The sequence below is a fragment of the Purpureocillium takamizusanense genome, chromosome 4 (genome assembly GCF_022605165.1).
Source record: "Purpureocillium takamizusanense chromosome 4, complete sequence".
Taxonomy (NCBI): Eukaryota; Fungi; Ascomycota; class Sordariomycetes; order Hypocreales; family Ophiocordycipitaceae; genus Purpureocillium; species Purpureocillium takamizusanense.
Window position 1 is genome coordinate 67551 of NC_063071.1, and position 15156 is coordinate 82706.

Genomic DNA, 15156 nt, shown 5'->3' on the forward strand with positions numbered 1-15156 from the left:
AAAGGTAGAGGCTAGAAGTAGAAGTTAGAGGTAGAGGTTAGAGGTAGAGGTAAAGAGGTAGAGGTTAGAGGCAAAGGCAGAGAGGCAGAGCTAAAGGTAATGCTAAGCTTTGGTATAAGAAACGACTTCATTCCTTAAGGCTCTGAGTAGCGTCATAATAGACCACACAGCCGGCCGTATGCCGTATGGCCTACGTCACAATGAGCCTCGTAGCCGGCCTCACAGACCGCCTCACAGACCGCCTCACAGACGGGTATGGCACAAGACCTCAATGGCATTCCGATAGCGTTCCGACAGCATTCCGATCCCACTGACGCCACTCTCTTCGCCACACAAACAGTGACCAATCTAGGGCCTAAAGGGAAGCGGGGGAAACAATAGTAGGAAATGCGCCACGTCTCCCGTAAGCGGCCATAGCGGATGGTATTCCGGTTGTGAATTGATACGTATCGTTCTTTGCTACCGAAATATGCGTCTCGCCGCAGCACCACACACGCGCTTGTCTCGGGGGCTCTTTAGTGTGTATGGGGATGAGACACGGTGGGATTAGCTCCAGAGGGCCGTGGGATTAGGCGCGCCCCCCCTCCCAAGGGCATTTAATATTGAAACCGCTCGCGAACCCAGCACTCTTGCCCACCCTTGTTGGCTCCCTGGCGACGGACGAGGCGAAGTCAAGGCCTTCCTCCTCCTCCTCCTCCTTCTCAGCCAGGCCCTCCCCAGCAGCCGGCCGCCGCTTCGGGCTCGCTCACCATCTTGTCCCGTGGTCATGGCTGACCACCACGGCCGTTCCGTTATTATTTGGAATTAACTTGAAGCTTGGCAGCCGTTGCGTTTTGCCGCCGTCCAACACGTTCCGCCGCTTCTTCCCCCGGTGCGTGCGTGTGCCGCATCCGACGGAGCCTGTCAGTAAGTCGCCCGTCGGGTCCGCCGCTGTCGTGTGGTGCCCTTTTATACACGCGCCTTGGACTCTGGGCCTCTTCGTGGTGACCACGTTGTGCACCACCCCGCCCCCTTTCGACTGTCCTGTGGTCTCCCCAGACAGTTCGTTGCCCCTTGCGTGCGTAGAGAGCATTATCATCTTCGTCAAATAAGAAGGGGGGGAAGAAAAACCCTGGCTGTTGATTTTCTCCTCACCTTCTTTCCACTGCCGTTTGTTTGTTCTTTCTTGTTGTATCTTGTCTTGATATCATATCACCATCTTGTATACTCGAGCGAGAGCATTGAAGCGGCTTGCCGACATGTCGTCCGAGGAGGAAAAGCAGCCCCCCACGATGGGCGCGTCCGATGTGTCGCCCCCCAATTCGGCCGGGTCGGAGCCGGCGGATACGCTGCCCATCGACCCCAAAGCGGAGAGCAAGCTAGTTCGGAAACTCGATCTCATCGTCTTCCCCTGCTTCTTCGTCATTTTTACGATGGCCTTTTTGGATCGCATTAATATCAGTAATGCCGCCATTCAGGGCCTCACCGCGGAGCTTCACCTCGATGTTGGAACCCGCTTTAACGTCACCCTCTTTGTAAGTTGCCTCGTTGCACGAAGCTAGCCATTGAAGAACGCCGCCCGCTAACAGGCAGGGGGGCGGGGGGGAGAAAGGCCTACTATGCGTCCTATGTACTTCTCGAGGTGCCGTCTAATATGATTATTAAAAAGGTTCGGCCCTCGCTTTATATCTCGGGCCTTATGTTTACTTGGGGCATTATTAATATGTGTATGGGATTCGTGCACTCATATGCCGCCCTTATCGCACTGCGCGTCTTGCTCGGCGCCTTTGAGGCCGGTGTGCTCCCGGGTATCGTCTACGTTACGTCTATGTACTATAAGCGCCACGAGTACCAGAAGCGCATGTCCTTTTTCTTCTGCAGTACTGTCGTGGCCGGTGCTTTTGGCGGCCTGCTCGCGTACGCTATTGCCGGCCTTAGCCGCCCCGGGATGGCGGCCTGGCGGTGGATCTTTATTATCGAGGGCGCCATTACGTCGGGGCTCGCCCTTATCCTATCCTTTTTCATTATCGACTGGCCCGACCAGACTCGTTACCTCAACGCCGAGGAGAAGGAGCTCCTACGCCGACGCATGGCCGCCGACGTCAGTCATGTTTGCCGCATGGATATTCTCAATAAGTTTGCCATACAACGCATTCTCCGCGACTATAAGATTTGGCTCGCTGCCTTTATCTATATGGGTGTATCGGTAGCCGGTCTCTCGGGAACCTTTTTCTTGCCGACTATCCTGCTTGAGTTTGACTGGAAGGCCGAAGAGGCGCAGGTCCGCACTATCCCCGTCTACGTCTTCGCCGCGGGCATGATGTTGATCGGCGCGTGGGCGTCGGACCGCCTTAAGCACCGATTCGGCTTTATCTTTGGCGGCGCGTGCCTATCGACTATTGGATACGCCATGCTGCTCACCCAGGAGGGCAAGTCGCGCGACTATAAGTTCGCCGCCGTCTTCCTCGTCTTTGGTGGCGCGTATATGATTACGCCTATGTGTCTAGTCTGGCTGCAGAATAACCTCTCGGGCCATTGGAAGCGGTCGTTTGGCGCCTCGATGCAGGTCATGATTGGTAATCTCGCGGGCATTATCGGCGCCTTTATCTTCATTAAGGAGGAGAAGCCGCTCTATAAGACGGGCTATGGCGTTGCCGTGGGCATGATGTGGTTCGGCGCTATCTGCGCTACTATTATGGCCGGGCTTATGTGGAGGGAGAACCGCAAGAGGGATAAGGGCGAGCGCAACGACCGCCTCTCGCTACCCGAGGACGATAGGCTCAATATGGGCGACTGGCACCCGAGCTTCCGATTCACCCTATAAATGCGGTGTTTTAATCAGCGTATGTTGTTGGGCGGGCGTGGAAAACTTGTTGTCTGCAAGTCTACCCGGTTATGCAGCTATAACACACATACAATTTACACACGCGCAAATACCATCCTAGTCTCACTTTCTGAGCTGAGCTGTGGATTGGTTCAAGCCACCTGGCAAGCCGCCACTGTCGAGTCACGAATGTAATAATACGAGAAACATGCTGCATCGTACATCACCGTCATCCGTGTAAGTGGCACGGACTCCTTCGGCCGGGAGCGCGCCCAGCGCAACACGCCTGCCGAGCACGTCCCTCGTCATTACGGTGTGCACTATCATCACGGCTAGATTGATGGTAGTTATCCCGTAACTACGTGGTGGTGTATGCAATTCCAAATCCCAAGGCAAGGGCGAGCCGCCCTAAAAGGTCGCTCGACAGTCGCGCGACTAAGGACAATGCATCGCTTTAAGTTACTATTGTTCTAGGCAACAGGACAGACTTGCCTATTACTAGGGGCCAGAGGAGGGACATATTTTCGGCGAAAAAAGACGGAGAGGTCGGTAAAGTAGACGGTAGCTAATAGCAGAGGCCGTAATAGGTAGGGAGATGCTTAGGGTTCGAAAAGGAGCGTAGGAAAAAAGATAATAGTAGTATATACTATAAATCGCTAATCACTTAGTTTCGTAACTAATTAAGCCATCTATAGTTCCGGCATGAAGGCCACCAGTAATAGGAATATCAGCTCCCGTAGTATGTCTAGCAGAGTCGCCAAGTAAGTAAATAACAGCGCCTGTAAGATCATTCTGGGTGCTGAGTCGCTGATTGGGCGGCGCGAGCCACATTTGTTCACCCTCCCGCTTACTCTTGAGCTCCCGAACCTTTCTCGTCATTTCAGAGTCGACAAACCCAGGGGAGATAGTATTAACCCGGATATTATGTGGTGCTAGCTCTACGGCAAGAGCCTTGGAGAGAATTAGCACCCCTCCTTTAGACGCATTATACGCTGCCATGCGATATCCAGGTAGACAAATATGGGCCGATTGCGAAGCTAGCAGCACCATGCTTCCTCCCGAACCCTGCTTGATCATCTGTCGGGCTGCGAGTTGGGCGACAAAAAAGGTTCCCCGGACCTGTCTCCGATGAGGATTCTATTTCGATGGGAATAACAGGAGTGGAACGGCTCACATTGACATTTTGAATTTGACTGAACTCCTCCCATGTCTGTTCCAGGAAGGGCTTATCGATGGCGATTCCAGCAGCTGGCACGCACCCATCAATCGATCCTAGTGTCTCTAGCACCTTATCGAAAGCAGCTTTGATACTATCCCTGGAAGTAACGTCGGTTCGGATGTAGACGGCCTTTGTAGAGAACAGTTCGCTCAGCCTGTCAAACTCAACTACAGGCTTTTCCTGGATATCCAGTACAGCCACGTTTCCTCCCATCTCGCAGATTGCGCGAGTGCATGCAAAGCCGATGCCTTGAGCACCGCCGGTGACGACATAGTTTCGGCCGCGAAGCTCAAACATGGGCCGGACATCATCCAAGGAGTAGGACTGCATATTGGACTAGGACGGATATAGAACTGACTATAGAAGGTGAATGATACAACGACAGAGCCAGGTTTGCGAAAAGAATGCTTGTTTGTACCAGCGGTGCTCATCTTGCTTCTCATTTTATGTTTGTCGTGGCCTTGTTTCGAGCCATGTCAGCCTTCGGAAAGTGGGTCGTGGCTAATCTTCCGCCACAACCGGAACCAATCCCGGCTGCCAAGGGCGGGCATCATCATGGGCGTGATAGCGGCCGAGCAGGCCTGCACCGCCGAGGAGGCCGGACTAGAAATGTTGAAAAAACAAACCAACCGAGCTTCCTCCCTTCAGCCTCTCCTCCGATTTCACGTCGATTTACACCGCAAAATAGGTGCCCAGCTCAGAGATCAAATATAACTGCACTATGCTATATTCGTGCTTGTCGAACGCCTAGGTCTGCGGGCCAGCGGAACCGGAACTGAGCCCGGAACCCCCCCCCCCCCCCCGGCTAGGTTAATAACAAGAGGAATTTACCGGCTATCGGTGATTCTCACATGTTACTCTGGTGCTGGGATTCGAGCGCTATCTTGCTTGTTGATGTCTAGAATGATCCTGAGACACAAGATGTCGATGATGTCATGGCTGGTTTAATAGCAAGGAGTGATGAACAGCATAGGAACCCCAATGTGAATATATTGATCTCTGAGGAGCCACGCCCTGACTCACCACGAACTCTGCATTTATAGAACCCCTGAAGACCCCTGGCAGCGGCATGCTTAGGGAGTATACCGGCGCCACAATCTGGGCGCATGGCCGCCACGATGCGGGTGCATCAGACATGAGGTTTTCTTGCAGAATCCATTCCAAGCCTCAATAGAAGAGTAAATCTCATCTACAATTACACTTTCCTCGCTATGTCTGTCATTACTCTTTTGGGGCTCGAGCGACGCCAAGTCAGAGGCATGGATTGTTGCTATAGTGCCTTAAGGAACGAAGTTCCGAAGCTTTCTTCATTAGCGTGCCAATTGCCAGAACTATTCCGATGCGGGACCAGAACCACACGTCCATGCTTCATTGTCGCACACCATGTCGAGGAACCATGTAGAATGGGGCAAGATATAGGGCTGTTTCCCTGCTACAGCTTCTAGGACCATTGCGCGAGGTAAAGCAGTCCGTTGAGTAAATTATAGTAGAAGCCCAGCCCTCGATCCTTATACCAATGCATAACCTGTAAGTTCCTGCATATGGACAGCTCCTTGGCCTATACAACCACCAGAATATGATCTCAAGTACTGATAAGCTGTGGCAAGTGAGAAATATTCGGCCTCATTTGCCTTCTTTGAAGGCCTTTGGGAGGTAGACATGGCCCCTTACTGCGCTCGAAGCATGGTTCGCTAATCCAACAAGCAGGCTGGCGTTACCCATGTGTTTGTCAACCTGGGCTCCGATCATCCAGCCATCATGGAGGCCCTAGCACGCGGTACTCACTTGACAGGTGTCAACTTTCCCGAGGTCATCACTTGCCCTCACGAGGTCCATTTTAACACTCCCCAAGCATAGTACTGGTATCAACCGCTAACAAGCTCTTAGATGGTCGCCATGTGCATGGCCGACGGATTTGCCCGCCTGACTGGCAAACCTCAGTGTGTTCTCGTTCATGTAGATGTCGGAACGCAAATGCTCGGATGTGCCATGCATAATGCATCGGTGGGAAGATGCCCGGTCCTGGTCTTTGCGGGACTATCCCCTTTCACCTTGGAGGGAGAGATGCGAGGCTCGCGAACAGAATATATCCACTGGCTTCAGGACGCTCCTGATCAGAAACAAATTGTTTCCCAGTTCTGCCGCTTCTCAGGCGAGTTCAAGTCGGGAAAGAACATCAAGCAAGTACTCAACCGAGCGCTCCAGTTCGCTACGAGCGACCCCAAAGGTCCGGCCTATGTCGTTGGTGCTCGAGAGGTCATGGAGGAGGAGATCCAGCCATATTACCTAGAGCAGGGTGACTGGCACGCCATATCACCGATTGCCCTTCCGCCTGGCGCCCCCGCACTTATCGCCTCCCTCTTGGCCGAAAGCGAGAACCCGCTCATCATTGTGGGCTATACTGGCCGGAACCTCGCAACAGTACCCGAGCTTGTTAAACTGGTCGAAGCACTTCCGGGTGTTCAGGTTCTGGATGGTCTTGGAAGTGACGTCTGCTTCCCGTGGAGCCATCGGGCCTTTTTGGGGGTCGGCATCGGTCATCACCAGGCTATCCGCGACGCTGATGCTATTCTCGTAATCGACTGCGACGTGCCGTGGATCCCGACGCAGTGTAAGCCTCGTGCTGATGCCAAGATCATCCATGTGGACGTAGATCCTCTGAAACAGAACATGCCACTGCACTACATCCCTGCTTTCCGCAGATATCGCGCGGATTCAGAGACAGCTATTCGACAAATCAACAACTACGTCTCGACACATGACCGCTTCTCTCGCCTGCCCGAAAGCGAACCTCACAAGAGGCGCTGGGATCTACTGGCTGAGACTCACCGCCAGCGGCTGGAGCAAGCCGCGAAGCTCGCGGAAGCACCTTCGGATGGGTCCTTGCCGCCCAGCACGTCGTACTTGTGTTCTCAACTGCGCAAAACATGCCCCAGGAATACCATCTGGTGTCTCGAGGCTGTCACGAACGCGCCGTTTATCTATGAGCAACTTCGGGTCGACGAGCCTGGGCACCTCTTCAACTGCGGTGGAGGCGGCCTCGGTTGGTCTGGGGGAGCGACCATTGGTATCAAGATGGCGTCAGACTGGGCTGCTGGAGGCCCAGGCAAAGGCGACTTTGTAACCTTGATTGTGGGAGATGGTACATACATGTTCGGTGTCCCGAGTACTGTTTACTGGATCGCCAGGAGATACAAGCTGCCAACTCTTACAATTGTGCTCAGCAACAAAGGTATGCATAGCGCACTGTATTCGCTACTGTGCTAACATTTGCAAAGGTTGGAACGCTCCCCGTAACTCCCTGACGTTGGTGCACCCAGAGGGTTACGGATCAAAGATCACCAACGAGGAGCTAAACATATCCTTCTCTCCTACTCCTGATTTCTCTGGCATAGGGAAGGCGGCATCTGGAGGGAACGCATGGGCTGGAGTTGTCTCCTCGGTCGACGATATCGGGCGCTTGCTGCCTGAGGCTATACAACAAGTGCAAGCCGGGGTTTCAGCGATCCTGGAGGTAAGACTTAAGGGGTCATGGTGAGCCAAATGGAGGAGATGGCCAATCTGTTTCAGATATCCTAAATTGATACGATGATGCCCTCGAAAGAAAGAATCATCAATGTTATGTGCCTGTCCATTGCTGGTCTCGGCATCTGTCTGCTCACATCGGCCAGTCGCGTATTTTGACGGTTACAATTGAGGAATCGCTCAGAACCATGCCGTGCACACATTTTCACAATCTAATCAAGCTGTCCGTGTCGCTTTGTCAATCTATAAAGCAGGCTCCGAGAGCTGTCTTCGAAGGTACCATGGGCTCGGAGCTCCTTCGGTCCCAATCTACGCAATGCCAAGCCTGTTCATGGTACAAAATCCCATTTCGATCGTGTCTCTGAGCCATGTTATTGGCCCCTGTATGCAATCTCACAGTTCCGACGGCGCTTCGGGACCGTCTTTGTAGACCGGAAAGTGGACCTGCCCCGCCACCGGAATGAAGCTTGATATTGAGGCAGCATCAAAGGTGGACGGAGCAGAGTGCGCGACCCGCAACTGATAAGCAAGCCTTCTAGTGGAACTACTCAACTTCTTACCACTTGGGTGGCCATTCATCCTATTGTAGCCGCTCAGTGGATCAGATCAAAGTCTGGGAACAAGGCAATCCAGCACCAACAACTCGACATGAATAGAAACGTCATTCACAGAGCTCGCCTGAGTCGATGGCCAAAGGCCTGGTACCACAGAGGCTGCCGAAGCATCGCAACCCAGGTCACGGTTCCTCTCGTCATCAATGGCAAGGACGTGGAGACTTCGCAGTCCTTTCCAGTCGTTAGCCCTCTGACAGGAAAGCAGATCTGGTCTTTGTCCTGCGCCACTGCACAAGACGTCGCGAATGCTGTGCAGAATGCCCATGAGACATTTCCAAAGTGGTCCAAGACCAAGGCATCCGCTCGTCGCGACATCTTCCTCGCCGCTGCTGATGTCATGGATAAGCGACGATCGGAGCTAGGCGAATACATGCACCATGAGATTGGAGCGAACCCAAGCTACCAGGATTTCATCCTGGGGCTTGCAATCGACGGTCTGAAGGACACAGCTGGCAGGATAGCTGGCGCTGTCCAAGGAACTGCTCCCGAGTCGAACCACGAAGCAATGAAGGCGATCGTTTACAAGAAACCCTACGGAGTTAACCTGGGGATTGCACCATGGTATGTAGACATGCTATCCCAGTACTGTCGCACCACTGACAAGGACTCCTTAGGAACGCGCCGTATCACCTGGGACTGCGATCGATCTCCTTTGCACTGGCAACTGGAAACACAGCCATCTTGAAAGGAGCAGAATTCTCACCACGGTGCTACTGGAGCATCGCTGATATCTTTCGAGAGGCTGGACTGCCTGATGGCTGCCTCAACCTGATCTTCCACTCTCCTGAAAATGCGCCGACTACAATCAACAGCCTTGTTTCGCACCGTCATGTGAAGAAGATAAACTTTACGGGGAGCACCAAGGTTGGCAGTATCATCTCTGAAACTGCGGGCAAGCATCTGAAGCCCGTACTTATGGAGCTTGGAGGAAAGGCAAGTGCCATTGTTCTCGAAGATGCTGACCTCGACCAGGCTGCGCTTCATTGTGCGAAGGGGGCATTTATGAACGTGAGTGTTTCCATGACCTTTGTTTCCTTTTCAAAACTTGCTCTAACTGTCATCAAAAGGCTGGTCAAATCTGCATGTCCACAGAACGTATCCTCGTCCAAGACTCTATAGCGGCTGAGTTTCAGGGCGTCCTCAGTAAGACAATCAAACGGTTATTCGGATCTGCAAACGACACTCCGATCATTGTCACTGCGGCATCAGCCGAGCGTAACCGGCGTCTCGTTTTGGATGCCGTTTCCAAAGGCGCGAAGAAGATGCAAATCTTCGATGAGAGCCATCATGACGATGTCGGGACTAGAATGAGACCAGTTGTTCTAACTAATGTCGACAAGACCATGGATCTCTATGAAAACGAATCTTTCGGCCCCAGCGTCTCTCTGTTCACGTTCAAGACGATTGAAGAGGCAGTGGCGTTAGCCAACGACACAGACTACGGCTTATCTGCTGCTGTCTTCACTCGAGACTTGGCCGCAGGGTTCCGTCTTGCAGAAGGCTTGGAGTCTGGAGCAGTACATATCAACTCGATGACCGTGCATGATGAATATCCTCTGCCTCACGGCGGTGTCAAGAAGAGTGGCTTTGGCCGTTTCAATGGTTATCAGGGGTTGGATGAGTTCCTGTACTGTAAGACTGTCACTTGGATGCAGGAGGCCTAGTTTAGACTCTAGAGCTTTCCGACTTGTGTATTTACTACTGCTATTAATTCTTTAATATGTAGTAGGATGTTAGCGCTAAATGAAGGAATGGGTTAGTAGCCCAGAACGGATTGCAAGTAAAAGCGCTGGTGTCGGAGGATGGACAGGTTTGCGTGCGACTACTACGTTAATCCGTCAATCCAGTCAGCGGGGTGGAGGAGGGTGAGTCAGTGGATGAACCAAGTAGAACAGTGCATGGGGGACACATCGGAACTTCCGCTTCCGTACACCTTGCTTGACCCGTAAGGCGACGGCCTCGGTCTATTCCCGGGTTCATACGGGTAATTCCAGTTCCACGATTGCCCTGTTGGTCTTGATGGCAAACTTTGTAGTTTGGGGTTTGACCTACGCAATTGGCATCTGGGTGTGGTGTGATGATGTAGGCCTCGGTGGAGACGCAATTGTTATCCAACTTATCCCTGCCCCAAGACCACTTCAATGATAAAGCGTGACTAGATCATCGGATATACCACCGGTTTTTGTTCAAGCCTCACGACAACTGCAGGCATCCTCCACATACTTCCAAGCACCATTACCATCATGTCTGCTCCGCTGTCCCCCCGTTATCTTACCCAGCCCGAGTACTCTGCCAAGGTCCTCGTTCGTGGCACACCGGACTACGAACGATGCCGCCGCAACAATCCCACTGCTGATACCCCATCCCGGTTCCCACGAGAAATCCACGTCGTGGAGGGATCGCAGGATGTAGCAACAGCCCTCAAGCGAGCAACCGAGTTGGGGGCCAAGGTTGGAATTCGCTCTTCTGGCCATATTATGAATATGCCCAATCTCATCGAAGAAGGCATCCTCATTGACACGGTGAACCTGAACCGACAAATCGACTACGATCCCATTACGCAGGAGATTTCCTTTGGTCCCTCCTGTCGGGTAGAGGAGCTTGCAGCCAGGCTCAAAGAGGTGAACAGATTCTTTCCTCACGGCCATGCCCCCACTGTCGGCTCGGGTGGCTTCCTCCTCGCCGGCGGTCAAGGCTGGTTTGTCCGCGGATGGGGTGCCACCATTCAGACATGGATTACAAAGATTGAAATCGTTGTTCCTGATGGCCGGACTGTTATTGCCAGTCGAACTGAGAACAGAGACTTGTTCTGGGCTGCTCGAGGCAGCGGACTTGGCTTTTTTGGTGTTGTTACCCGCTTCTGGGGAAGGACAATCAAGGCCTCGATCATGTGGGAGAGAATACTCAAGTTCGAGATCAACAGCGAAAATTACATGACTGTTATGTCATGGGCCATTGAGCGTGGCCGCGACACTCCCAAGTATGGCACAGACCTCAATCTCACGATCGACTACCCCGAGAAGTTCGATCCCGCCTATACTACCGACGCCGTCCCGCCGAATGGAAAGCTCCACATGACTCTCAACTTGCTCTGTTACTCGGACAACATCAGGGAGGCAAGGACGCTTCTCAGCGCCTACGACAAGCTCACTCCCGAGGTGCAAGAGCATTTGCTCAAGCTGGAACCTGTGCAGAAGAGGACGTTCGAGGAGGTTTTCGCGCGCAAGCGTGGCTTCTTGGGCAATGCCAAGCAGGACCGCTGGCAGATTAACAGCATCATGAACGACCCTGATGTGCCCCTCGAGCGCGTTAGTATCCCTTTCCATCCCCGGTGGCTGTCCCCACCGACAACTCTTTGATGGCTAACCGCTTGAACTCATAGCTACTTGAAGCCGTTAAACCCGCCATGCTCGAGCTCCCTACCAGAACCTCGTCTGTGTTCCTTTGCCACTGTGACATCATACCCGATGAAGAAGATACCTGCCTTAGTCTGCCCCAGGACCTGTACATCTCTACCATCACTGGGTGGACAGATCCTCAACTCGAGCCGGCCATCTACCAGCCTATGCGTGATCGCTACAGGCGTGCATTTCCGGTGGCGGTGGGTCAGTACATCACCGAGATAGACGTCAATAACGACGACGCCAACGTAAGTCGCTCTGGACTGCTCAGCAGACATGTTGCTGACTCCCTTTAGTGCAAAGTCTTGAGCGACACAGCTTTGGCCAAGTTTCTTCAGATCCGAGCAAAATGGGATCCCAACGAGCTGTTCCCCAACTATAAAGCGTTTGTTCGGGCCCATGACAAGATCAACCGCCTACAAAGTCGATCCCAGCTGTAAATAACATCTTAGATGTGCCCCGTGGACTTTGGTAGCCAGCCTCTAGCTTGCTAAAGAATTATCACTTTTTTTTTTCTTCACTGGCCCGTCTCCATACAGTGCTTTGCCTCTAATACCACGCTTCTACGCCATTTGATGCGTAGTTTCTCCGGACTGATCTTTCACGCCATCTCCAAGGCTTGCCTCACCGGTAATGTTCGACAGGAACCTGGAGATTTTTTGCCATCATATCTCGTAATTCGGAGTTAGGTGGGTTTTGTTGCATGATGCCGCCTAGAGCACAAATATCCCGTCCGTGTCATGAAAGGTGTTCTACGATGTTGAATACCCAACTGTTTTAAGCGAGCATATGTCTGAGACTCTGAGTAGTCAAAAAGTTCATTTTAGATAATTCTGTCCAATTAATTTGACTAGTCTCATATATCATCAAAACCCATTGCAGTCCAGTTCGACCTGACTTTGTCCTTGACCTCTTTCGGGTAGCTCCTTTCAAAGTCAACACCGCTAAACAATATCTTGCCCTCATACTCCATAGGGAAAAGACAATCAGATATCGCCTTGCCACCACGATTCACGTTCCCGCTCCCGTAAGACATGTATGGAGTCATGGGAAAGCTAGGGACATCTTCAAACACGTACTCATCATGACCGGGGCGACATCTAGTGACAAGCGCCCACATAACGTCCTTGAAGTTGTGGATGTCCACATCGTGGCCGAACAGTAGAATCCTGTTGATCAACATGCAGCTTTTGTGGTTGAAGGCAATGCGGCCGAGCTTCCTACAAAACTCCTTGGAGTTTGTTTTTTCCTTGGCAAGTCTTTCGACGTCTATCTGCAGAGCACACCAAGTTGCCATGGTCTCAAGAGGGGCGAATGCATCTGTGATTGGAAAGTCATGCTCTTTGAGGAGTGTCAATAATTCCTCGGATGCAAGTGATGCGGTTATGTGCTGTGTGCCGAGTTAGATTGACAAGGGAAAATGGCATTCTTTGCTTCTGGTTATCTTACAGATTCATCCGTGATTCTTCCCGGAACAGAAACCGGCAAGATAGCATTATCTCGATACGTGATGGCATTAACCGCGAAAAGCGGGTGCATATGCTGATCCCCGTCGAAGTGAAGTCCGAGATAATCCTCAAATGGGCCCTCAAGGGCTTTGTCCTTGAGAGAGAATGTGCCCTCGAGGACGATTTCGCTGTTCGCGGGCACGAAGAGGTCACTCAACTCACACTTGACCATGTCCAACGGCTGACCGGTGAGCGCACCAACGTACTCGCCTTCCGACACACCTTCAGGGATGGGGCATGCGGCAGCAAGGCTGGCAGCTGGAGGAACACCCATGGCCAGCGCCCATGGGATCTCGGTTTTGCCCTCTTCAAGCCACTTGTCTCTGATGATGGAGTTGTGCTGTCCCGATCCAACTAGGCAGACGAGGCGTCTGCTGTCATGGACCATGCCGCGGAAAATCGACCAATTCGTCCACGAAGCGTCTGGGGTCTGCAGTACATGTATTCCGTATGTCTGCAGATATTTCCCCCCATCTGCTTGATGAAGAAGAGGCGCTGGGAGCTTCTCCAAATCGATGTCATCTCCAAGAATTTTATTCTGCTTGCAGGGCCCAGTCGACAATATCCTAGGGGGTAACGAGGGCTTAGACTTTCCTTCCTGAGTTCTCTCCAGAACAGCCTTCCAGCTGGACTTGGGAGGCAGGCCTAAAGACCGAGCTATCCTCCCATATTTCTCACCCTCGCAGCTTCGGAGGCTTGCGGCGTTTCCGAACATCCTCCATAATCCGTCTTTGGCCCCCTTGACGTTGTTGAAGAGGGGAGCTTTGCCGTTTACCTCGCTGACTCGTCTCACGATCGCGCCAACTTCAAGATGCGGATCTATCTCTTGTTCGATCTCAGCGAGGTCGCCGTCTTGGCGCAAAACATCAATAAAGGTCCGGAAATCGAGCTGTGCGGCAATATGATTTGGTTGAAGTGGCAGTTTATTCTTGCACGGAGTCGTCATCGACCCAAAAGCTGCCTTTTTCGCGACCGCAAAGGTAACTGATGGCAGAGCCGTGCGCTGGGTAGGCGACAATCGTAACATTGGGCCTAGGAGTGCTGCAATTCCTGGAATCCTTACTTCAGTCCTCGATGCAAAACTGCAAGTTGACTATTTAAGTTCTAAAAATGGTGAAGAATGCGCTCATACACTGATACGCTACTATCCTTGATTAATTCTACGTCCTGTTGGCTCTAACGGGCAAGGGCTGGAATAGACAGCCTAAACCCGAACCCGCACAGAACGGGGATTCCGAATGTTATCCACACCTTGTTCCGTTAGTTTAAAACTTTGTGGCCACCACCCCTCTCCGCATCGGTCCACATCGGCCGCTCAAGTCCATCTCGACTCCAGCTGCGGCCCGGGGTACCATGAAATTGCTGGTGTTCTCTCTATAACCTGACTAACAAAATGGGTTACGGAGGTACGAGGCTGGGGTATTGGGCCTCTACTGTTTTTTGACCGATTATATCACAGAGATACTTTGATCCCTTCGGGTGTTATAAAGTCTTGAACATTAATGACGTGGCAGACTCTCCCAGATAGCCCTCCCAGCCAGGTAGTTCACTCCCATCATGTACAATATTCGCCTAGGCAGGGCCGCCGCGGGTGCCGGCAAGTACGCACGTGGAGGCCGGTCCGGCCTTCACAGTTTAAGGGCCCTGTTTACACCCATCCTTAACAACCCTGATAAGCCACCAAGCCCAGGCCTGAACACTCAGAATGACAAGCAGTTCAGCATTGATGCACCACACCAAAATGTGCCAATATTAGCAACCCATTCCAGGCCACGGAGGATTGTGATAGGGATCACTGGAGCGACGGGAACGGTATACGCCCTCCGCATCTTGTCCATCCTACGCCAGCTAGACATCGAAACCCATCTCGTCATCAGCAAGTGGGCTCTAGCCACGATGAAGTACGAGACCTCACTCAGCGAGGCTGAGATCCGTGGATTGGCCAGTATGACTTATACTGCCAAAGACCTCTCAGCCAACATAGCGTCTGGGTCTTTTCAGCATGATGGAATGATCATCGTCCCATGCAGTATGAAAACACTAGCTGCTGTGCGCTCTGGCTTTTGCGACGACTTGATATCGCGAG

At 52.4% G+C, this 15156-nt stretch overlaps 5 protein-coding genes across 5 annotated transcripts; 4 read left to right on the forward strand and 1 right to left on the reverse strand.

The window, feature by feature from the left end:
• Window positions 1-1160: 1160 nt before the first annotated feature.
• On the forward strand, window positions 1161-2803 carry JDV02_004661 (uncharacterized protein; the record flags this gene model as incomplete). Its single annotated transcript, XM_047985892.1, has 2 exons — window positions 1161-1514; window positions 1592-2803. Exons 1-2 carry the CDS (start codon window positions 1239-1241, stop codon window positions 2801-2803), a joined length of 1488 nt encoding a protein of 495 aa, XP_047841871.1. The 5' UTR covers window positions 1161-1238.
• A 2977-nt stretch (window positions 2804-5780) lies between these two features.
• JDV02_004662 (uncharacterized protein) lies at window positions 5781-7560 on the forward strand (the record flags this gene model as incomplete). Its single annotated transcript, XM_047985893.1, has 3 exons — window positions 5781-5852; window positions 5910-7254; window positions 7301-7560. 3 exons carry the CDS (start codon window positions 5781-5783, stop codon window positions 7558-7560), a joined length of 1677 nt encoding a protein of 558 aa, XP_047841872.1.
• A 559-nt stretch (window positions 7561-8119) lies between these two features.
• On the forward strand, window positions 8120-9848 carry JDV02_004663 (uncharacterized protein). Its single transcript, XM_047985894.1, has 3 exons — window positions 8120-8722; window positions 8776-9169; window positions 9229-9848. The coding sequence occupies exons 1-3, from the start codon at window positions 8196-8198 to the stop codon at window positions 9823-9825; spliced, it is 1518 nt and encodes a 505-aa protein (XP_047841873.1). The 5' UTR covers window positions 8120-8195; the 3' UTR covers window positions 9826-9848.
• A 556-nt stretch (window positions 9849-10404) lies between these two features.
• Window positions 10405-12002, forward strand: JDV02_004664 (uncharacterized protein; the record flags this gene model as incomplete). The annotated part of the gene is made up of 3 exons (XM_047985895.1): window positions 10405-11469; window positions 11544-11810; window positions 11859-12002. 3 exons carry the CDS (start codon window positions 10405-10407, stop codon window positions 12000-12002), a joined length of 1476 nt encoding a protein of 491 aa, XP_047841874.1.
• Window positions 12003-12418: 416 nt separating this feature from the next.
• FDC1 (Phenacrylate decarboxylase) lies at window positions 12419-13458 on the reverse strand (the record flags this gene model as incomplete). The annotated part of the gene is made up of 2 exons (XM_047985896.1): window positions 12419-12952; window positions 13012-13458. 2 exons carry the CDS (start codon window positions 13456-13458, stop codon window positions 12419-12421), a joined length of 981 nt encoding a protein of 326 aa, XP_047841875.1.
• Between the last annotated feature and the right edge of the window lie 1698 nt (window positions 13459-15156).